The sequence below is a fragment of the Lissotriton vulgaris genome, chromosome 1_1 (assembly GCF_964263255.1).
Source record: "Lissotriton vulgaris chromosome 1_1, aLisVul1.2, whole genome shotgun sequence".
Classification (NCBI taxonomy): domain Eukaryota; kingdom Metazoa; phylum Chordata; class Amphibia; order Caudata; family Salamandridae; genus Lissotriton; species Lissotriton vulgaris.
The window spans coordinates 436,023,055-436,047,354 of NC_141685.1; the positions used below are offsets into that span (position 1 = coordinate 436,023,055).

Sequence of the window (24,300 nt, forward strand, 5' to 3'; positions counted from 1 at the left end):
ATTCAAAACCAAGTTGACATCCAAGAGCCACGGTTCTGGAGGGAGGGACAAACAGATCCCCTTGAGCAGCCCACAAAAAAAGGGGTGTTCGCCCACTGGAGCGCCATCTACTGGGAATTGCCCTGCCAAGATGGCAGACCGTACTCCGTTGATTGACTGGTATGCCAATCCCTCCTCTGCCAAACTCGCTAGAAAATTGAGAACGTGAATTATATCCAATCACACGGGATCCACTTCCCTTCGCAAACACTAACATATCTATCTCGTCCATGAGGATCGATAGCGCTTCGTTGTGCTGTCTGCCCAGGCTCTGGACAGCAGGCAAGCAGTGTGGCTCAAAAGGCTTGGGAGTCTCCACCTCTGCCTGCAATCTGCCACACCATGAGATGTAATGAACTTTCCCCCACCAAAGTGTGCGGCTCATTGCCCGGAATCATGAGAATGCAAGGAAAGTGGGGGAGTCGGATTGGAGTAGCTCAAGAAAGTTCCAGAAGAACCAGAAACCACACTTGCCACCTCCAAAATGGAGTTATTAATACCATGTTTGCCCTCTGCCTTCAAACCTGGGTGATCATCGAGAAAGGGGGAAAAGTGTAACCACTCTCTCGGCTCCAGACCTGGAGGAAAGCGTCCATCGCCTCTGCCATCGGGTCCAGCCTCCAACTGAAGAACTGTTGCAACTGACAGCAAGCAAATAGGTTGATCAAAGAAGGACCCCATGTGTCAGACAACAGTTGGGAAATTCCCACACCGGGCATTCCAGCAAGACCTGCAGGCGTCCAACTCCATCACCGTCGGGGTTGTAACCGAAGATAGCTCTCCCGTTCCGGTCCTCCATATGAGTGAGCCACCACTCCAACTTCTCTCTGACTGCGTCTGCTAGTGGGACCACTTCCGTATACATGAGGCCCCTCCTTAAAGGCCTGATAGTGTATTAGGCCAGGAAATATCAACTGAATCGAGGAGGAGGAAAGGCCCACTAGGCGCACGGCCGGTCTCAATGACGTATGTCATTTGGCCAATGTTTATTGATTCTCGTGATGTATTTTCACGACCTTTCAAGAGGGAAGACTCAAGGAAGAAGAGGTGGAGTCTATGACGAAACCTAGAAAGATCGCTTTCTGCATCATGGTGAGAAGAGACTTCTTCTAGTTTATCATAAACCCCAACCCAGGTTGATCACCGACCGAAAATGCGCCCTAAACCTTGTGGGGTACTGCGCTGAGATGAGCATATCGTCCAATTAGATGATAGGCTGAATCCCCTGAAACCGCTGGAACTCCACCACTGGTTTGAGGTTCTTCGTGAAGCACCATGGGGCAGAAGAGAGCCGGAAAGGCATGGTGAGAAATTTGTAGGCCTGGCCGCGCCAGAGGAATTGGAGGAAGCGATGGTGAGGTGGAAAGTCAGAACTGTCAGGTATGCATCTTTACGGTCCAGGCGCACCCTCCAATCGGATGGTAGCAGCACGTCCCTGAGTAGATGGATACCCTCCATCTTGAAGTGGCGATACACCAGCCACTTGTTGAAATCTATGAGGTTGATCACCAGCCTTCGGCCCCCATCGGCCTTGTCAACCAAGAGGAAGTTACTGAGGAATCCCACGGGTGTATCACTGAGTGACAGATGGCTCCTTTCTGAAGGAGAGCTGACACCTCTTTGTCTATCATGGCAGTGTCAGGGGCGGAAAAGAAATGCAGAGGTTACGAACTTATTGGCAGAGGGAGCCATAAAACTCTATTTTGAATCCCTGGACTGTCTGCAAAACCCATGCGCCTGCTGTAATGTTAGCCCAGGCTGGGAGGAACAAAGCCAACCTCCCTCCTCACCCTCAGCTGTGCAGAGGGAATGACACTCACCAGTTGTATTGTTGTTGCTGCCCTTGTATCCGCTGCAGCCTCTGAAAATGTGTCCTCTTGTTGGGTAAAAGTTGTTGAAGCACGGGTTGGCCTGATACCGCCTGCGCCCGGAGCCTTATCCCTCTGCCAGGGAGGGAGAGGAGAAGCGGGCAGTCGAGCCACCCCTGCCACCACCAACCACGAGGAAAATCTGGGGCTTGAAGACATGCTTAATATTTGTATGTGGAGCAGCATGGTAGCTGTGCAGCATGTTGAAAAGTTATAGTAAAAAAGTGTTACAAGAATTTTTTTAATCGTATATATAACAAAAAGACATTATGTACAGGCAGGCCGGTTTCTAATCTTTCGCCCATATTCAGATGCTACATGCCTCGCAGAGCCACACATGCACGCTGCTAGGCTCGACCTAAAAACATGTGGGAACATATACAGCACTGAGAGCTCTAAACAACAGATGTAACTATTAGACAATTTTTGATACTCAGTTTACTGACCTTGGAAGGAAGTAAGACTGAGTCGCCTTGCCTGAATTCATGATTTGCAGATCATTTCCTATATCAGCAGTAAGTGCTTAAGTCACTGAGCCATCCTAACGCTAGTGTATGTGTCGTCTGGCATTATAGGGACACTTATGCACAAGCCCCAAGGTGCTTTTCAGGAGCAAACCTCACAGCGCTGCTTGGACGCAAGTCTCAGCTAGTTCAGAGAGTTGTTTATGTACAGCCTTCTAAGCGCTTTAGTGTCGAAAACACTAAAAGGTGGGACCAACTAAACTTATTCACCAAACAAAAAGAAGCCCTTTCCTGAAGGGCACTAACAGGAGCCTACAGAAAACAAGGGCGGTGCTTCACGTCCATATTCAGACACTACAAGCCTCGCAGAACAGCGCTTGCTCACTGCTAGGCTCGACCTAAAAAAGGGCAGTGCACTGCAGTTAACCCTCACGTATAAAACAAGTATAGTATAGAGAGTCACATAGCAGAAATCTCTTACACAGTCAAGAACGTAACATCAAACATATCAAATACAATACAGAAGCATGTTTAGATTGTCGTCTTCCACCCGTATCACCTTTATAACCCATTCTAAGAACACTTCACTGGTTGCCCATAATAAAGTGATCACGGTTTCAACTTCTTTGGTTCATCCACGAATCCCTTTATGTAAATGGACCTCGGTATTTACAGAAAAAACTCAATTGGTATGCCCCTACCAGGAGTCTTAGGTCCTGCGGGCAATGTCTGTTACATCCTTGCCGCATCTGTACCATCAGAAATGGGGGCAGATCACTCAGGTACCTAGCCCCTCAATACTAGAACCAGCTCCCAATACATTTTTGTGTTATCACCTACCACAGACAGTTTAAAAACGCTCTTAAAACATGGATGTTTTAACCATGCTATTAGTTCACTACTCAGAATAGTTTAATCTGTAGACCACACCTGAAGATATGCAGCAGCTCAGAGAGACCGTTTCATGGCGATTTGTCGTGATTAACAAGTAATAATCATAATAATAATATCCATGCACATTACCTTTTCAATCTCTGCGATGTAACAGTCAATGAAGTCTCTGGGCTCAGAAGGATTCCAGTCCTCTCTGTGCTTCTGAATAATCTTTTTGACGAACATTTTAATGATGTTCCAGTGTTCAAAAACTTTTTGATGAGATCCAGGAAGGAACTTCATTATTTGTGGGAAAGAATTGTAGAGCTGTACAAAAATATGCACAATAAAAGTGAAACTTTTGTATTCAGATGTATGAAATGTATGCAAAATGTATTGATACATTATATGTATAACTTCTTAAACTGTTCTAAATATTTTCTATATTAATAATGATGCACGCACTAGTCATGCTAGTAATAAGCCACGGTGATCATCTAGATATAGTAATCGTCATTATTCTAGGTCCACCTCAACATCTCAATCAACATTACATTGTACAAAGTTAGGATCTCTCAGGAAAGTTAACACTGCATTAAGGCATTCAGCCCTGTACCTGAAGGACAAATAGAAGAAGTATTACACATACCCACCATACCCGGAGGCGGTGCTTCCAACTGATTAAATAAAAGATTGGCCAGGCCAGCAGAGAGGTAGGGAACTGACCAATGGAAGTCCTTCTGGCAGGAAGGACCATATATCACACTAGATGGACCTAATAACACAAAAGGAGCAAGAGGAGTGGTCCACTGTTGTAATGTACATATGCTTGTTTCTTCTGGGTTATTCTATGACATACTGCCATTCCTTTCTCTGTACATTCTATTCTCTTACTTGTGATTCCAAGCTCAGATAAGTCTTGGAGCCTGGAGGAGCTAGCTGAGTTGTCAAGAGCTGTTGGTGATGTTTCTACAATAAAACCTACTACTGAACTTATCTGGTGTTACAGTGTCCTTTTAACACTGGCGACGATTGGCTGCTTGGAAGGGACAAGCCACATCACCACTTAACCCTGAACCCACCTTGGATTTTGAATATTAGACTTTGACTTTACTCCGTGGATTTGTCATATTATTTTATTCTGGAGTTTCATGATTATATTCATTGGATCGTTTTCATTTCAAGACTTTTGGACTTTTCTGTCTAACTTGGATCGTTTTGCTGGACTTCCTTATTTTTGGATATAGACTGGTGTTTGCCCTACACACCCTTGGACCTTTTCAGACTGTGGCGGTTGCTTTCTTATTTCAAGTTCACTCCAGGTAACCTTTCATTTTTTGCGTTTTTCCCTGTTTCCTTACACCTTTCTCCTTAGAAACGGTGCCCTTGTTTACTTTTCATTACCAACAGTTCTACCTGTCGTTTGGTCGCGCTCCAACTCTTGCCTCGCTCCCCTCCTCGTTCTGCTGTTAACGCGGTGTTGTCGCGCTGATCACTCACGCACCCGCCATTGTGTTTCATCGCCGTTCTTCATGGAGAATCCTCGACTCGCTCTGCGTGTGACGTGAAGACGCTGTAACATCACACGCATACGCACCACCATTTTGATGACACTAGTTGCCTGGTTACCGCGTGTGACGAAAAGACGCTGTGACGTCACACGCATACGTACCGCCATTTTGTATCACTCGTTGCCTGGTTACCGCCCGATGCCCTGCTCTTCGTGAAAGGATCTTCAGCGCCTTCCCGGACTGTTAGAAATTCACATTTTCAATTGGAAATTTTTGGGTAATACTTTTCCTCATCCAGACTGTGTATCAACATGGACAGAATCCTCTCTTGCCAGCAAAAATATAAAGAACGTTATGATGAGAAGAATTCTACCAGACCTGTGTCGTGGAGTGTTGGTGAATGGGTGTTGGTCAAAAAACCAAGGTTTTCTAAAAAAGGTACCTCTGAGCTCATGGGTCCATTCATGATTACTAAAATTTACAGAAATGTTGTTACAATGCAAAACGGTTGTAAATGGAGCATGTCCAGGCTTGTTAAGTTCTCTCCTGTGTTTCCTTCTTCTTCTCCCAGTTTGGATTCTTCTTCCCTTTCCTCTCCTCCTGATGGCCAAAGTGCTGTGTCTTCTAGAAGGTTTCCACAGAGAACTCATCAAGCTCCTGTACGCTACAGAGATTATGTCTAAGTCATTTCCTTTGCTCTTATTATTCTGTTGAAGTATCATTCCTTGTTTTTGATGATGCATTGTACCTTTGTTCCTTCCCCTTTTGTTCCGTTTCCTTATTTTTCCTTAGTATAGGGGATGTGTTGTAATGTACATATGCTTGTTTCTTCTGGGTTATTCTATGACATACTGCCATTCCTTTCTCTGTACATTCTCTTCTCTTCCTTGTGATTCCAAGCTCAGATAAGTCTTGGAGCCTGGAGGAGCTAGCTGAGTTGTCAAGAGCTGTTGGTGATGTTTCTACAATAAAACCTACTACTGAACTTATCTGGTGTTACAGTGTCCTTTTAACATCCACCATCTCTGGGCTGGAAGGGTAAGACTCATCTTGCCCGTTTCCTACCAATAATCTTTATGGTTCTCCATTCACCTCCCGCATTTCCTGCCATTCTGTGCACGTGTGAAAAAGAGCGGAGGTTTACTTGACCCACCACGACAGATAGCAGGCAGTGTCAGCCTTAAAGGTATCAGGGCAGTAAATTGCCTCCAAACCCCCCACCCCCACTTCAGGCAATGAGGTCCGCTATATGGTAAGTAGCAGAAATTGTCAGGGTGGAGGGTAAAACAGAGATAACAAAAATGTTAATGGTAGTGGCTTCACCCTTGAACCACCTCCAGACAGCCATTGCATGGCCATTTTCAGTTATCAGATAACAGTTTTCAGTTTATAAGACAAACCAATGATTTTCCAAAGTTTTCCTATTAGCTCAAAAAGAATCTGTGATCCTTCCCCTTGTTTAGAGGTAGGCGTTAATTTGTCATTCTCACTCCATTGCTGAACCCAAGTACCTGTGAAGAAAGTCTATGCACACCTACAGATCCTTGTCCTTTTAAATTTCGCTTGAAATGAATATTTGTTTCATTGATTTTACATTGTGCATGAAGCAAAATAAACTGCCTATTAGCTTGAAAGAACATACAAAGAACTCACTGCAGAACAGGCAGAATAAATTGACTAATCAATGCTCTCTAAACTGGCTAAGTGAACAAAGGGCACATTTCTAGATGAAGCTTGTTCCGCAGCGGAAGAGGCAAGTTAGAAAACCTCTCAGTGCTTAATTTGTAAAAGAAAAAGTGCTAGGGCCGAATCTTTTCTAAGAAGCACATTGGTGCTGCTGCTGAATGTCAGGGTTGCTGAATACCATGGCTCCAGAATCTGTGTTTCACCTAATGCCCGTTCATCCATTAAGGTAATCTCCCGCCCCTATATCCTTTTCTAGCATGTTCCCTTCCATAGCTGCTTTCTCCCCCTGCCACAGTTTCTCATCTTTCATTCCCCTTTTCATCCTTCTTTTCTGGTTTTATCCTTTTCCTTCTGGATCAAAGTCTGATGATTATAAATAGCTTGCAGGCCTAAAAAATGGGTGCCGTTGGGCCACCACTTGCATCCACCCGCTCATATTAAGCACTGCTTTCATTCTTCAAGACACTTAAACCACTCAAGTCCCAAGCCTGCAGACTTAAGTCCATGCATAATATTTTCAGATAAACAGGCAGGAGTTGGATTGTGCAGACACTGGAACGTAAGCGAAAGCGGAATTGAAGTAGCTCCCATGATGGAGCCTAATGCAGTAACATATATGGGGTAGAGGCAGACTCCCTTCCTCTCACCCAAAACCAAACCTATATGATTCCCTGACCTCCCTGCATGGAGCGGATAGGAGACAAGGCACAGAGACATAGCATTTGATGAGGCGTACTTAAAGCTCCAAATCTGAATGTGCAGCAGAGGATCACAAGCTCAGCATCTGCTTCTACTCATCTGCTTCTACTCACCTACAACAGAAGGCACATGCATGACGAATGCTCACAGCTTCAGGAAGGGTATTTAGGCAGTTGGGCTGAACTGGGTAGCCAAAGTAGCCCTGGCAATTTTGATAGGACCAGCCCCGGGGGTGGGCTGGCGTGCAAGTGTGAATCACTGTTTCTTTTGGTACTGGGGGCAAGATAGCAGCCTGCTGCTAAACCAGCCCACAGTAACAAAAATACGGCCCCACTGCCGCAAAACTGACCTCCACCCTTCCTTCCTCCTGGGAAAATGCCCAATGCCTGCTACTGCCAGTCCAGCCCTGATAGGAAGCATGATTAATTTGTATAAAAGTAAGCACAGGATCCCAATGTATTGTTCAGAAGTCAAATGCCAGCACAATAGAAGGTCAGATTGATGAATAAACATTGTAGTTTTAATTTGACTTCATGCATCTTACCCACCACCACACACTCCCTGTATCTCACTCTTGCAGGTTCCTTTTATACCCTGTTTTCTACCTTTGTCAGTTGTCCGCCTTTCTCTTCCTCTTTCTTTTCTCCTTTTGTTTTTTCTTTCTATCAAAGTCTGCTGAGGAAAAATAAGTTCAAGTGCACCCAAACTGCATCCACCGGCTAAAATTAAGCACTGTATATGGGCCTCATCAAAACCTTTAAGACATGACCGCTGGCAGCATGGTCACTGCCCTGTGTTACAGTAGGATTATTCCCGAGGCCACATAGGAAGAAAACATGTAAAGCTCCAAGCTTCACAAACTTGGAATCCTCTATACAGAGCCACAGTAAACTATTATATATATTCCAAACACAAACCCAACTCAGCACCAATCTAGACATCCCTTATGGTGTTTTAGTGGTTTTGACAACCTTGGAAAGCACTCTAAGTGGTAGCTCTGGAGAGCAGCCTTCAGGCTTAGTCTAGGAGGAGTGTAAAGCAGCTTTGTTCACCAGTACCTAATCTTATAGTGCAGCTTAAGTGAAAAAGAACCACACAATGTAGTTATAAAAAATAGTTATTCATTAAAGACACTCACTAACTCAATGCATTATCTCATGCCCATAAATAAAATTACAGTACACACAATACTTTGATACTATGACAGTAAGTAGCGCGAAAATACAGTGGGCTTCCAGGGGAAGCCAAACCATATACAAAGATAGTGGAATGCGACTATCGACCGAAGTCGGGAGTTGCCACAGAAGACGTAGAAATGCATAGGGACCAAGGAACCACCCCATGTAAGGACCCTGATATCCCACGGAGGCCGTGTACTGAATGAATGCACAACCGTGTGCTTAAGGTAAGTCAATGGGGGGAAGTCGCGGTTATAGTTCTTAAGAAAAAGTGACCCTTCCCAATGGGCTTGATGACCCCTGTGGAACATGGACGGTTCAATAGTCACCCCACCCATGAATACCCAGGAGACCAGGTTACCTGCACCAGGGAAGCTGGGTGCATAGGTACAAAGTGACGTCGGGAACTGCCATTGACCACAATGAAGGACTTTGAGTAGATGCTGCTGATGAAGAAGCTGGAAGAGTCCGTTGGAATCCAAGATTAGATTCGGGAAGCGAGTACCTGTAAGCAGAGCAGACAGAGTCTAGGTCCCTCAAAGGTGACCAGGGGCATGGACTCGAATGCCCACTAATTTCAACTGTTATAGAAGAGTTGATGGTGCCCTTGTCTCTGCAGCTACGTGGACCAGGTTATGCTGAGGACTACCAGGAAAGGTGTATGAGCTGTCCCATGTTGGATGTGGATATCCAAGGGGTCGGTGTCCGGTGAGAAAACCAACAGGCCTTGGCAACGACAATACAGGGAAGTAGATGGAAAGGTACTGTGTCGGGATCAGCAAGGCCTGAGAGACTCACCACATTCAAGTAAGTCATAGTGGGCCCGAGCAAGCAGAGGAGCCTACTGTAATCAAAAGCAGACCATCAACAGGGTCTGGAGATCACTGGAGATGAGAGTCGCTCAACCTTAAGAACAGCTAGCCGACGCGATTAACAGAGACTCGGTTCTGGCAGTGTCAATGAGGGATCCTGGCCTCAGACTCGGTCTGAAAACAGCGTGGGTCTCAAAGACATTGCAGAACCATCTCATATGGTACTGAACCTGTTGGGAGTCTGGAGGAGCCCCGGATCAGCGATTCGGTCAGCTGTGTTGTGGTGCCTGCAGATGCAGGGGAGTGACTCCTCCAATCCAAGGGAGATTCCTTCGGATGTCTTAGGATATTCACAGGCCCAGGATGGAACATGTATGGAACACAGACACTGATGGTGCAGCGACTTGCACAATGAACAGATCTGGTGCAAATACAGACTTCCTGGTTAAAGTCTAGGTTCCTGTAGCGAAGTTCGATGCGTTCAGTCCGAATTGGTCAGCATGACTCGGTCGGGATGTCCAGACTGTTTGAAGAGGACGCGAAGTTAGATCTGAATCAAATCCCATGACGAATCTAGGGATCTACTCACAGGTAAGCCCTTAAGTACCCTAAGGTGAAGGTTGGGATGATTCAGGAGTCCCTCGCAGAGGAGAGGCTGGATAGTGGGGAGGATACTCCCCTGCCCATTGTCCAGTTTCATGCCAGAGCGGGGGCCAATGGGTCCCTGAGCTGGTTTGAACTGGTGCATGCAAAGAGGGCACCAAATGTTCCCTTCCAGAAGACTATGTAGCGCTGGCAAGCGTCCCTAACCCAGCCTAATGCACTAAATTCTGTCTGGGAGGTGGTCTCACCTCCCTATGACATGAAACCTATTGTGCTACCTCTCCCGCTTGAGCTTGGCCCAGCAGGAGGAGGGCAGAGTCTGGAGGAGGGCAGAGTCTGTGGTCTACAGCAGCCCGAGGTTGCTGTCACACTTTGGATTGGTGTCAGTACAACGCGGATTTTTACATCGCATTCCGTTACAACGGAATTTTTACAACGCAGGATCCATTACATCGGATGCCATTACAACGCATGGCATTACATAGCAGATGGTATTACAACGCATGGCATTACATCGTAAGTATAGGTAAGTATACTTTTTTTAAAAATGTTATTAAGTTAATTTAATTAATTTAATTTAATTAATTTAAATAAAATACATTTTAAAATAGCCATTAATTTAATAAAATAATATCTATTTAATAAATGTAATTTTAATAAAAAATGGGAATACTTTAATTTAATTAAAATAATAAAATTAACTTAATGTACATATTTTTATAATTGATATTAAATTAAATTAATTGAAATAATTTATTTAATTTTATTAATTTAATTTAAAAATGTAATTAATGAAATAAAATTAATTTAATTTATTAAATATATTTTAATTAATTTAAAAATGGTAAATATAATTTAATTAACCCAAAACACAAACCCCTGTACCCCAAAACCCAAACCCTGCCCTAAAACCTAAAAACACCCCTGTACCCCAAAACCCAAACCTTGCCCTAAAACCTAAAAACACCCCTGTACCCCAAAACCCAAACCCTGCCCTAAAACCTAAAAACACCCCTGTACCCCAAAACCCAAACCCTGCCCTAAAACCTAAAAACACCCCTGTACCCCAAAACCCAAACCTTGCCCTAAAACCTAAAAACACCCCTGTACCCCAAAACCCAAACCTTGCCCTAAAACCTAAAAACACCCCTGTACCCCAAAACCCAAACCCTGCCCTAAAACCTAAAAACATCCCTGTACCCCAAAACCCAAACCCTGCCCTAAAACCTAAAAACACCCCTGTACCCCAAAACCCAAACGCTGCCCTAAAACCTAAATACACCCCTGTACCCCAAAACCCAAACCCTGCCCTAAAACCTAAAAACACCCCTGTACCCCAAAACCCAAACCCTGCCCTAAAACCTAAAATCACCCCTGTACCCCAAAACCCAAACCCTGCCCTAAAACCTAAAAACACCCCTGTACCCCAAAACCCAAACCCTGCCCTAAAACCTAAAAACACCCCTGTACCCCAAAACCCAAACCCTGCCCTAAAACCTAAAAATACCCAAACACCCCAAAACATATACCTCAGTACCCCAAAACATATACTCATATACTCATACTTATTTAAAAAATTACTTAAATTAATAAATTTAATTTATAATATTTAAAAACATAAATAAATATTTTTATTTATTTTTATTTATAATTAATAATAATTAAATCAATTATATAATATTAAATAAAATTTAAAAAAATTATATACTTACCAATACTTACGATGTAATGGTATGCGTTGTAATACCATCTGCTATGTAATGCCATGCGTTGTAATGGCATCCGATGTAATGGATCCTGCGTTGTAATAGCTGAGTTGTAACAGCATTACGACGTAAAAGTTGCGTTGTAAGTGATACACACCTCACACTTTATACGATTGGTCCTGGGAGCGTGGAGGACTTCCTGGAAGAGCCCTACAGTGAATGGGATCTTACCTCCAACACCGGATACAGCAGTGGGGTGTGATTCCAACATGTTTGATAGCAAACACGCCCGGGTTTGTTCCAGCCAGTTTAGAGATGGTTATAGCATAATAATGCATGGCCTCTCAATATCGTAATTGCTGATTTACTGACAAAGCCGGGAGAATGGACCCCTGGGTCTGTAGGGGTGGTCAGCTCATACAGGGCCACTTTCACACTCGGAACTGAGCACCCTGCCTTTGGGAATGAAAGGCCTGCTAGTGGGGTGACTTAAAGGTTTCAAGTGCAGTGCTGTGAGTTTGGAGAGTCCCTTATGGGTGGCATAACACATGCTGAAGCACATGGGGGAATTACTAGTATACCCCAGCAGCCAATTAGGAATCTACCAAGGTACTCACCAAAGCCAATTTAGGGGGAAGCACAGGGACTGGGGTCCTGATTAGCAGGATCCCAGTCAGACTAGTAGAAAAAACAGTAGAACACCAGCAAAAAGTGGAGGTAACCATGAAAGCAGATCCTACTTTCCTACACAACCCCCCCACCCCCCAAACGTAAGGAGATGAGACTAACCTTGCCCAGTTGAGTCTTCATTTTCTACGTGGAAATATCTGGAGAGTCCATCTGCGTTGGCATGGTTACTCCTGGGTCTATGTTCCATTTAATAGTCCATCCCCTGTAAGGAAATTACCCACCTCAAAAGTTTGGGGTTTTCACCCTTCATCTGTTTAAACCACAGGAGGGGCTTATGGTCTGTCTGAACAATGAAGTGTTGCCAAATAAGGTATGGCCTCAACTTCTTCAGGGTCCAGACCGCAGCAAAAAGCCTCCCTCTCCATAGCAGACCAATATTTCGCCCGAGAGGTCAACCTCTGCTTATGAAAGTTACTGGCTGGTACTGGCCATCTGAATTAAGTTGTGATAACACAGCCCCTACCCCTATCTCAGATGCATCTGTTTAGAGTAGTCAGGACTTTTCAGAATGGGAGCAGTGCACATGGCCTGCTTCAGGTCATCAAATGCCTTTTGACAGATTACTGTCCACTGAACTTTCTTTGGCATTTTTTGGGATGTAAGATCATTCAGGGGAGTCACAATAGACCCATATCCCTTCATAAATCTTCTGTAGTACCCTGTCAGGCCTAAGAAAGCTCTGACCTGAGTCTGGGTAGTGGGAGCAATCCAGTCCACAATGGTCTGGATTTTGCTCTCCAATGGTTGAACCTGACCTCAACCTACTAGGTGGCCCAAGTACACAACCTTGCTCTGCCCTATCTGGCACTTGGTAGCCTTGATAGTGAGGCCTCTCTTTTGCAGGGCCTACAGAACATTCCTGAGTTCGACCAGGTGATTCTACCAGGTGAATCTAAAGACAACAATATCGTCTAGATATGCTGCAAAATAGGCTTCCAAACCGGTTAGGACTTTGTTCACCAACTTCTGAAATGCGGCAGGTTCATTTTCAGATACAATAAATTGATAATGCCCACTAAGGGTTGAAAATGATGTGTTTGGCTTGGCATCCTCAACTAGTCTGATTTGCCAGTAGCCAGCAAATGTGCTCAGAAACGTGGCTGAGGCCCAAGTATCTATGAGCTCATCTGCCCTTGAGGCCTCTGTAGTCCAAACAAAACCTCCTCTCTCTTTTTCCACCCTTAGTGTGAGGTTTTGGAACTAGGAATGATGGAATAGCCCATGGGCTATCTGAAGGCTCAAAGACCTCCAATTCCAGCATCTTTTGGTCCTCTGTCCTGATGCAATACCTGACATGGTAGTCTGTCTGTATATTTTAGTCTTGACAGACATGCTGTCACCTGTGTCCACTTCATGAGTACACCATATGGTCTGACTGGGTGTCAGGAAGAACATGTGTCTGTACAGATTGAAGACTTGCGTACAATCAGCTTGCTGCTGGTCAGTGAGGCTGCCTGCCAAAATTACTCCATCTACTGACCCACCATCAGGGTTCTCGAAGAGGAGATCAGGGAGAGGGTCAAGTAGGTAACCTCACCTTTTTGTTCAAGGATGGTGTAGGAGCCACTCCACTTTTCCTGGAGAGTTGTTGAGGCCACAGGCTCCAAACCCCACACTTTCTGGCCTGGCTGGTAAACAGCAGTATGGGAAGGGGTCCCAGTAAGCATGAAATAATAAACAACAAAAAATGAGTGAACAATCAAACAGACAAATCTTAAAGACACATTGTTTTATTCACAATGTGCCGATATCTTGCATATACTTCACTATTTCACATACATTAGTCAGTGACTTTTTTACAGTGCCCCAAAAGTTTGGGAGAAAGGGGGAGGGGGTGTGGTATGTGTGGGTAATGAGTGAAGGAAAAGGGTTTTAGGTGACAGTAAAATCGACGAATAAGACAGATTCAACAGTTACATATTCATGTACACAAAAACCGGACCAATAGGTTCATATGTATTGTTTTACAAAAGTCATACTCCAAATGTACAGCAAATGAGAACAATAGGGTGTGGAGTTGACAGCAGAGAACAATATGTTGTCGACGTTTCGACCCTTGTACTCGCAGATATGAGTATTAATCTTGCCGTGGGGTCTTCCTCAGGACTGGGGAGTTGGGGACACGTGACCTATTTAGTGTACAAATATACATGTGTTATCATAAAGGGACAGAAATTCACCCTCAATTACTCAAAATTAGCAAGGCACACCAGCCATTTCATGAGAATGACTGACAGTTAACAGAGAGTTTCCCGCCAGGTGGGATAGACATAATGCAAAAGTTGTGTCGCCAAAAGCGCTACTAGTGCAAACAATTAATGTTTTATTAATTGATCCTAAATCGTGGTGGAGAAAAGGAGCAGTCTGAAAATAGGTCCAACCACACAGGGGCAGACCAACCGCGAGAAACTCAAGGCTACTAGTGAATTAAGCACACCTACTAAAAAGTACGGACTGATTATACAGGTCAGGCGTTTCAAAAAAACTCACATGTCAAATTGGTCACTATTAAATACTGTGGGTAAATTGGGTCAAACTAAGAGAAGTTGAGACTTACCACAAATGTGGTGTGAACCGGACCCGTTACGTGGAAGGTTAGTATAAAGATTGAATCTGTAATTAAAATGTACAGTTCTTATACTTCTGACAGTACTTAGTGTATTAAATACGAGACTGGCCACATAATAGAGAACTCACCGAGATCTCACTCGGAAGCGCCGTGTATATTGATAGTCAAGGGTCCGAAAGGGCGTCAGTGGGGCGGTTGCTCTAAATAAATGAAGAGCGAGATCAAACATTAGAAACTGATTGCAAATCTGGACGGGTTAGAGCCATGCGCGGAGAGGCAAGGGATGGACTTACCCGGCAGCCGTAATTCGTCAACATTCGGCGTGGGGTAGCAATCACTCGCGCTGTGGCATTGTGTCGGTTGAAGGGCTGAGTCAGGGGAAGAAGAGGTTAAAAGGCGTTAGACGTCAGGTGGTGGGGAGCGGGCTCGGAGCATGCACTCCGGATCAGACGGGTGCTGGTGCTTACCGTTCATGGACTGAATCCGAAGCCTATCACTGCTCGCAGATGCAATGGCGAAGCAGAGTTCCGCTTACTGGGGTGTTACCTAGGCAACAGGTCACGTGATTCAGTAACACGGTGAAAAGACTAAATGAGTCACTGGATAGCGTGTGGTCAAGTATTTACTAAAATTACGCATTAAGTGTAGAAACTGCTAAGGATTGCGTTTGGAGCAGTCACATATGAGTACACATGGTTAATGCAGCTAGGCCAATAAGAGTGCCAGGAAATACGTGTGGGTGCCGTTTGATGCAATAACGGAGCCAATTCAGGCAGATTGTCAATATCAGTTAAAGGGACAGCGCACCTCCCACTGTCAAGGGATTATAATTACGGAGCCAATAGAAACAGATTGGTAATTGACATTAGAAGGGACAGACCACCTCCCACTGTCAAGGGAATACACCGGCTCAGGAATGACTGTAGTCACCCAAAGATAATCACATCTCACGTTACACCTAGGCTGTTATGTGGACATACAAAAGTAGGTACTATCTTCAAAAAAACACCGTGACAGTATCATAGCTCAGACATCCCTAAAGTTGACATAGTGCTCCAATCAATGGCGTACCTCACACAAGCGGGTATAGGCCACTTTCGCTCATATCGCGACAGGATAAACCTCTACAACAATAGTAATGTTTGAAGTGACAAGGTCGATTACGCAGTAATTGCTTAGTTATAGGATGACAAGAAATCAAACTTACTGCAACATTGTGATTATGGCGTACCTCGCACACGCGGGTAAAGGCCATATACACTCTGTTGCTGATATTAATGCAACATTATAATACTGGCGTCTTGCCTGTGTGTGGATAAAGGCCATATGCATTGGACCACCCTTCAAGGTGGGTTAGTCAGTTGGGAGAGTGGAATCTCAGGCTAATTTTATGTGTGGATACAGGCCATAGGCAATCGCATTGAACCAAGCATCAAGGTAGAGTGGCCAGTTGGGAGAATGAACTATCATGTTCGTTAAGCCCAGATTCAATCGAGTTGAAGGTAAATATCCACTTTAGTTCCCGGGTGTTTAGGATATTGGAGATATTTCCACCCCGTGGGCCCAGTGTGGCTTTCTCAATAACTACCCACTTAAGGCTTTCTGGTGCATGGCCTGCTGATGAGAAGTGGTCGACTAGTGGTGCCCCTTGTGTCTTGCATCGGATTCTGCTCATATGCTGGAGTATTCTTGCTTTAGCTTTTTGTTGGGTCTGGCCAATATAAATCAATTGACAAGGGCACAAGATGGCGTAAATGATGTTTTCAGAGTTGCAGTTGGTGTGTGACTTCATAACGATTTTGTGTTGTCCGTGAGAAAATTCCTTTGTTTGAATTGTGCTGGCACAGGCTTTACAGCAGCCACATCTGAAATGACCCACAATATCGTCGGAGATGAGTGCCCAATGACGGTTGATTATCTTTTTTATTTTGTTGCTGGCCGTATTGAATGTGGTGAGCAATTCCGGCGAATACGCAAGAATTGCCCAAAGGGCAGGTTGTCTCGGAGGGCACGTGGATCTCGTAGTGCAGAAGTGAATTTCTTTCAGCCGGTTTTCGATACAATGTGGTAAGTAGTTGACCTGACTCAGGTCAACTACTTACCACATTGTATCGAAAACCGGCTGAAAGAAATTCACTTCTGCACTACGAGAGTCACCATCCACGTGCCCTCCGAGACAACCTGCCCTTTGGGCAATTCTTGCGTATTCGCCGGAATTGCTCTAATAAAGACCACTATTTCATCGAATCTGAAGAACTCAAACAGAGACTCCTATCTAGAGGTTACCCCAAACAACTGATTAAGCGCGCACGTAAAAGAGCTTGGTTTTATCCCCGAGAAGAACTCTTGATTCCAAAGACTGACAAAGATCAATCTGAACAAAAAATCGTTTGTGTCACCACATTCAATACGGCCAGCAACAAAATAAAAAAGATAATCAACCGTCATTGGGCACTCATCTCCGACGAGATCAAACAAATTGACCTGCCACTGCATGCAATTAAAAAAGCGAGAAGCATCAAAGATCACGTGGTACGCTCTTTCCAAAAAACTCCGGAGGATCCAACCATCTCAACTCTGTGGAATCTTCCTCCCATTGTGGGCCATTTCAGATGTGGCTGCTGTAAAGCCTGTGCCAGCACAATTCAAACAAAGGAATTTTCTCACGGACGACACAAAATCGTTATGAAGTCACACACCAACTGCAACTCTGAAAACATCGTTTACGCCATCTTGTGCCCTTGTCAATTGATTTATATTGGCCAGACCCAACAAAAAGCTAAAGCAAGGATACTCCAGCATATGAGCAGAATCCGATGCAAGACACACGGGGCACCACTAGTCGACCACTTCTCATCAGCAGGCCATGCACCAGAAAGCCTTAAGTGGGTAGTTATTGAGAAAGCCACACTGGGCCCACGGGGTGGAAATATCTCCAATATCCTAAACACCCGGGAACTAAAGTGGATATTTACCTTCAACTCGATTGAATCTGGGCTTAACGAACATGATAGTTCATTCTCCCAACTGGCCACTCTACCTTGATGCTTGGTTCAATGCGATTGCCTATGGCCTGTATCCACACATAAAATTAGCCTGAGATTCCACTCTCCCAACTGACTAACCCACCTTGAAGGGTGGTCCAATGATTATGGCCTTTATCCACACACAGGCAAGACGCCAGTATTATAATGTTGCATTAATATCAGCAACAGAGTGTATATGGCCTTTACCCGCGTGTGCGAGGTACGCCATAATCACAATGTTGCAGTAAGTTTGATTTCTTGTCATCCTATAACTAAGCAATTACTGCGTAATCGACCTTGTCACTTCAAACATTACTATCGTTGTAGAGGTTTATCCTGTCGCGATATGAGCGAAAGTGGCCTATACCCGCTTGTGTGAGGTACGCCATTGATTGGAGCACTATGTCAACTTTAGGGATGTCTGAGCTATGATACTGTCACGGTGTTTTTTTGAAGATAGTACCTACTTTTGTATGTCCACATAACAGCCTAGGTGTAACGTGAGATGTGATTATCTTTGGGTGACTACAGTCATTCCTGAGCCGGTGTATTCCCTTGGCAGTGGGAGGTGGTCTGTCCCTTCTAATGTCAATTACCAATCTGTTTCTATTGGCTCCGTAATTATAATCCCTTGACAGTGGGAGGTGCGCTGTCCCTTTAACTGATATTGACAATCTGCCTGAATTGGCTCCGTTATTGCATCAAACGGCACCCACACGTATTTCCTGGCACTCTTATTGGCCTAGCTGCATTAACCATGTGTACTCATATGTGACTGCTCCAAACGCAATCCTTAGCAGTTTCTACACTTAATGCGTAATTTTAGTAAATACTTGACCACACGCTATCCAGTGACTCATTTAGTCTTTTCATCGTGTTACTGAATCACGTGACCTGTTGCCTAGGTAACACCCCAGTAAGCGGAACTCTGCTTCGCCATTGCATCTGCGAGCAGTGATAGGCTTCGGATTCAGTCCATGAACGGTAAGCACCAGCACCCGTCTGATCCGGAGTGCATGCTCCGAGCCCGCTCCCCACCACCTGACGTCTAACGCCTTTTAACCTCTTCTTCCCCTGACTCAGCCCTTCAACCGACACAATGCCACAGCGCGAGTGATTGCTACCCCACGCCGAATGTTGACGAATTACGGCTGCCGGGTAAGTCCATCCCTTGCCTCTCCGCGCATGGCTCTAACCCGTCCAGATTTGCAATCAGTTTCTAATGTTTGATCTCGCTCTTCATTTATTTAGAGCAACCGCCCCACTGACGCCCTTTCGGACCCTTGACTATCAATATACACGGCGCTTCCGAGTGAGATCTCGGTGAGTTCTCTATTATGTGGCCAGTCTCGTATTTAATACACTAAGTACTGTCAGAAGTATAAGAACTGTACATTTTAATTACAGATTCATTCTTTATACTAACCTTCCACGTAACGGGTCCGGTTCACACCACTTTTGTGCTAAGTCTCAACTTCTCTTAGTTTGACCCAATTTACCCACAGTATTTAATAGTGACCAATTTGACATGTGAGTTTTTTTGAAACGCCTGACCTGTATAATCAGTCCGTACTTTTTAGTAGGTGTGCTTAATTCACTAGTAGCCTTGAGTTTCTCGCGGTTGGTCTGCCCCTGTGTGGTTGGACCTATTTTCAGACTGCTCCTTTTCTCCACCACGATTTAGGATCAATTAATAAAACATTAATTGTTTGCACTAGTAGCGCTTTTGGCGACACAGCTTTTGCATTATGTCTATCCCACCTGGCGGGAAACTCTCTGTTAACTTTCAGTCATTCTCATGAAATGGCTGATGTGCCTTGCTAATTTTGAGTAATTGAGGGTGAATTTCTGTCCCTTTATGATAACACATGTATATTTGTACACTAAATAGGTCACGTGTCCCCAACTCCCCAGTCCTGAGGAAGACCCCACGGCAAGATTAATACTCATATCTGCGAGTACGAGGGTCGAAACGTCGACAACATATTGTTCTCTGCTGTCAACTCCACACCCTATTGTTCTCATTTGCTGTACATTTGGAGTATGACTTTTGTAAAACAATACATATGAACCTATTGGTCCGGTTTTTGTGTACATGAATATGTAACTCTGTTGAATCTGTCTTATTCGTCGATTTTACTGTCACCTAAAACCCTTTTCCTTCACTCATTACCCACACATACCACACCCCCTCCCCCTTTCTCCCAAATTTTTGGGGCACTGTAAAAAAGTCACTGACTAATGTATGTGAAATAGTGAAGTATATGCAAGATATCGGCACATTGTGAATAAAACAATGTGTCTTTAAGATTTGTCTGTTTGATTGTTCACACATTTTTTGTTGTTTATTATTTCATGCTTACTGGGACCCCTTCCCATACTGCATTTGATAACCCAGGTCCCTGTAACTCTGTCTGGGTATAACCCCCCTATTTATAGCCTGGCTGGTAAACAGGCAAGACAGCCTTTTGGTCATTACAAGCTTTTCCAAGTTCTTGGCTGGCCTCCAGGTTTTGTTGGCCTTCTTCATGTACTCAGCCATACGTGAACACAGGCCAAGGCCAGTCCACAATATCCTGTTTGGGAGGTTTGAAAGGTTGCTCCCAGCCCTCCTTAACTGTACACAATGGACCCCTAACTGGATGTCCAAATAGACGTTCAAATGGGCTATAGCCCTCCCCCTTCTGAGGAACCTCTGTGTAGGCGAAGAGAAGGCAGGGCAGTAAGACATCCCATTTTCACTTGAGCTTTTCTGGGCGTCCCATGATCATACCCTTGAGGGTCTTGTTAAACCTTTCAGCAAGACCATTGCAATGTGGATGGTAGAGTGTATTAAACTTGTAGTTCACTCCACATTGCAGTGATGTAACTTGACATGATGTTGGTACCTCTGTCAGTTAAGACCTCCTTAAGGAAGCCCAACCTAGAAAAGGTTTCCAGGAGGGCCCTGACCACTGCAAGCGCTGTAGTGGTTTTAAGGGGAATGGCTTCTGGGTACCTATTACATGGTCCACCAACACTAATATAACTGTGCCCAGATGCAGTTGGAGGATTCAAGGGACCAACAATGCCACACCCTACCCTCTCAAAGGGAACCCCAACCATTGGAAGTGGAATTAAGGGGCCTTAATAGTGCAACCTGACTTACCAGTGGCTTGGCAAGTGACACAAGAGTGACAAAGCTACTTGGTGTCTTCAAACATATGGTGCCTGTGGGAAAAAAAAGGACAAGCCTGTCCCAAGTCTTACTTTGCTCTAAGTGTACTGCAAAAGGAATATCATGTGCTAGGGATAGAAGAAACCATTTGAAATTCTGGTACTGTTATTAACCTCCTGGTGGCACCTGGTTTGGGGTATCTACCTTCAGATTACAGGAGTCCTTCGCGATAGATCCTACGGGACCCACTAATATTCCCGCTTCCTCAGCAGCAGCCTGTTGTCTGAGGGATTAAAGACAAGGGCAGGTCTGCTGCTCCACACTCAAGTCTACCCTGGAAGGGCCCCCTTTCCCCAAGAACTCTGCCTGGTCAGGCCCAAGTTCCTCTGGGACAGTTCCTTCACAGGGACTGAGATCATCTCAGGAGGTTGATCTCACAGGGAGTTTGAGAGGAGGGCAAATCCTTACCCTTCCTGTCCCTTCTCTTAGGAGGCACCTGGTCCTTTTTTCCAGGATCCAGTGCTCCTTCAAAACTGAGCTGTTTGACCTGAGCCCTGGTGATAGCAAAGACATTGGCAGAAATTATTTCTGCATGAGTCCTGAGCTCTACTTCAACTCAGGCTGAATTTTCCAATTCATGCCCACCAAACAATCTATAGGTAGGTCTGGACATACCACAACTCTTTTAGGACCAGTTACCCCTTCCCAACAACAGGTAGGTCTTTGTCAGAGCTTCATTCTCCCACCAACTGTCCGATGACTTAACTTCTACTCCATGTACACATCAACATTTGTTCGGGCCACGGACAGACAAGCAGTAAGTCACAGGAGGGTTTCACCGTAAACTAAAATTGTGTACGGCGAGTATAACCCCCGCCACAGATCCCATGGGGTAAAGGTATCTCAAACCTCACATTTAGGACCTTTGGAAATTCCAGGAGCACCTAGGGGTAAAAATCGTGAGTTTTTACCAAACACAATACACACACACCCCCCAGGTCAGGTTGCGCCTTAGCGTTCGTATACCGCTGGGGGGTTATTTTCTTGGTCCTGATGAAAGCTATCCTTATTTAAGCAATCTCTAGCAGAAACATGTCGACCTTTTTTCACAATTAATGGAGGATACAGTTGGTTCAATTTTATAACAACACGTATCCACTACACTTGATTTTAACGATCGCATTCTGTTCTTTCATTAATATTACTTTTGGGAGCAGTTTGCCATCTTTCACAAGCACACGATAAAACCAGCTCCGCTGTAATTCAGGCGTTGTAGCACACCGGAGAGACATTTGGTCTCCCTGGTGGGAACCCAATGATGAAGCATGTCACCAACTAGATTGGTGACTGAGGGTTCTTTTACAAAACTGGAGGTTTTTTCCCATCACATATTCACGCCCCCCCCAATCCCACACACACACACTTTTTGGTTGCAGTTTTCACTTTTCCTTTGCACCATAAGTCACTCTTTTGTTGTTGAACAGTATTCATTAGGGGACTAAGAGTGATCTCAATCCCTTTCTCTCTTGTTGTTAGATACTGCAATATATAAACCAGGATGTCATCGGAATATGAATCTGGTAGTGTGCACTGTTCAATCAGTGCTGTACAAACGGAAGCAGACTTCATGATTTTTAAAGAATCACCTGATTTGTTTTGTTCAAGTGCCAAATCTGGAATGAGAACTCAGCCACTAAAATCTAAACTGCTCACCAAAATTTGGGGTCAAGTATGACCTTTTAATGCTGCTGCCTCTTCAGTAGTAATGATAATTCACAATTGTGAGGAATCATCAGGCTGTTTGGAATCCCTGGATCATAATATATACTGCTTTAGCACTACTTCTGCTCAATTCATAGCTTCCCATAAAAGAATTTGTTTAAAGACACCCTTCAGGTAAATAACTTCTACAGTATTGTAGCCATGTTTCCTAAAAAACACATGCAAACTCTATTCATCAGGATGATGCACAATAAAAAGGTGTTACAATGAATACATACACAAGCTAATATGACAGCATCTTACCTGGGATGAAACTCTAATTTCCAGCTTTAAAACCTCATCTAATAAACGAAGTAAACTCTGGAACTCTGGGTCCTGATAGTCAAATCGATTACCGAAACTGATGGCACAGATAACATTTGAAACACTGCTGTTGATATGAAAGTGAGGGTCAAACGGCTGACCTACATGAAATACAAAAATATGGTGGTCAAAATATAGGTAACTCTTCACAATGTCAATAATAAAGAAAAGCATGTTGTTATTTTTTGTGATTTATTAATTTAATTGGAACTGGGTGACATCCGATGGAATTGTATCATAAGATGTCGACTTGTGACTTTGTTCTGATGGAGTAAAAAGGGGGTTAACGTCTCCTGCCTGGCTGGTAAGACCTCTTCTCCTTGTAGTCTGAGATGCAGTAAAGTACAAGAAAAACAGACGTTATACATGGACAACATTATACATGGACATTCACAATACATTTCATGCACATATCTTCTCAGGAGTTTCTGGAATATTTGTGCTAAACCGGTGGTCTAATAGGTATATGGGGGGCAGCCCACCATAGGGAGGACTGCGCCTTGTTTTTTGGGGAAGTGGAGCAATTGGTCGACTGCCCAGGTTCTTGGGCGTTTTTTAGGCTAGGTATGTAGGCGAAGGGGTATAGAGCCGGGCATTTTGAGGTGACCAACTACCATTTTGTCTAGGTGACAATGTGGCTGGTATCTGTAATATTCTGTTTTGGCCCACCCACCTGTCTCTTTTAGTTAGGGGTTTGGGAGGGGCGTTTCTCCTTACACTTCCCAGCCCTTATTTGGCAAACTGTGGAAAAGGTGTGCAAGGGGGGTTAACTATGTATGATTGCCGCTTTGAAGCACGTGCAGAGGTCATTGGTGAGACGTTGCCATGGTTTACGAAGCTTATTGTTGTTGACAGAGGCAATTCAGGCTGAAAGGCAACAAACAGGTAGTCAAGTTTACGCCTGGAAGAGCCAGGAAGTTAAAAGGTCATGTAGGAAGTTTAGTTAGAGGTTAATAGTTGTAGAAAAGAAGGAGGGGAGTTTTAAGGTATCAGATGCAGTTGATCAGCTCTGGAGCAAGTACACAGTGACAGAATGACGTTTTTAATGGGGGGGACATTTAGAGATGGGCGTTGCTTACCAAAGGTGAACAACTTTGTATAGGGAGGTACGTAGCTTTTTAAGGCAAAGGCCCAGGTTGTTGTTTACAAAGTGCACCGGTTTCATTAAAGTGACCTTTTCACACAAACCTGGTGTCAGTGGTTCTTGTGTGCTTCAATGCCACGCAGGTTTGCTATGATAATTTAGACAGATATATAGCGACTATGAGCCTTTTAAATGGGAATCACTGTCCTTAATTAACATATACACACCACAGCCACTAACATCTGTCTTC

At 44.4% G+C, this 24,300-nt stretch overlaps 1 protein-coding gene across 3 annotated transcripts in view; it reads right to left on the reverse strand.

Moving 5' to 3' along the window:
• LOC147747314 (cytochrome P450 2J2-like) overlaps nucleotides 1-24,300 on the reverse strand; it is a 389,228-nt gene that overhangs the window by 196,165 nt on the left and 168,763 nt on the right. For all 3 annotated transcript variants that reach the window (XM_086953076.1, XM_086953084.1, XM_086953068.1), the window contains 2 exons: nucleotides 22,907-23,067; nucleotides 3,395-3,571 (listed from right to left, as the gene is read on the reverse strand). In XM_086953076.1, coding sequence (XP_086809202.1) covers nucleotides 3,395-3,571; nucleotides 22,907-23,067 — 338 coding nt within the window. The remainder of the gene's footprint in view (nucleotides 1-3,394; nucleotides 3,572-22,906; nucleotides 23,068-24,300) is intronic.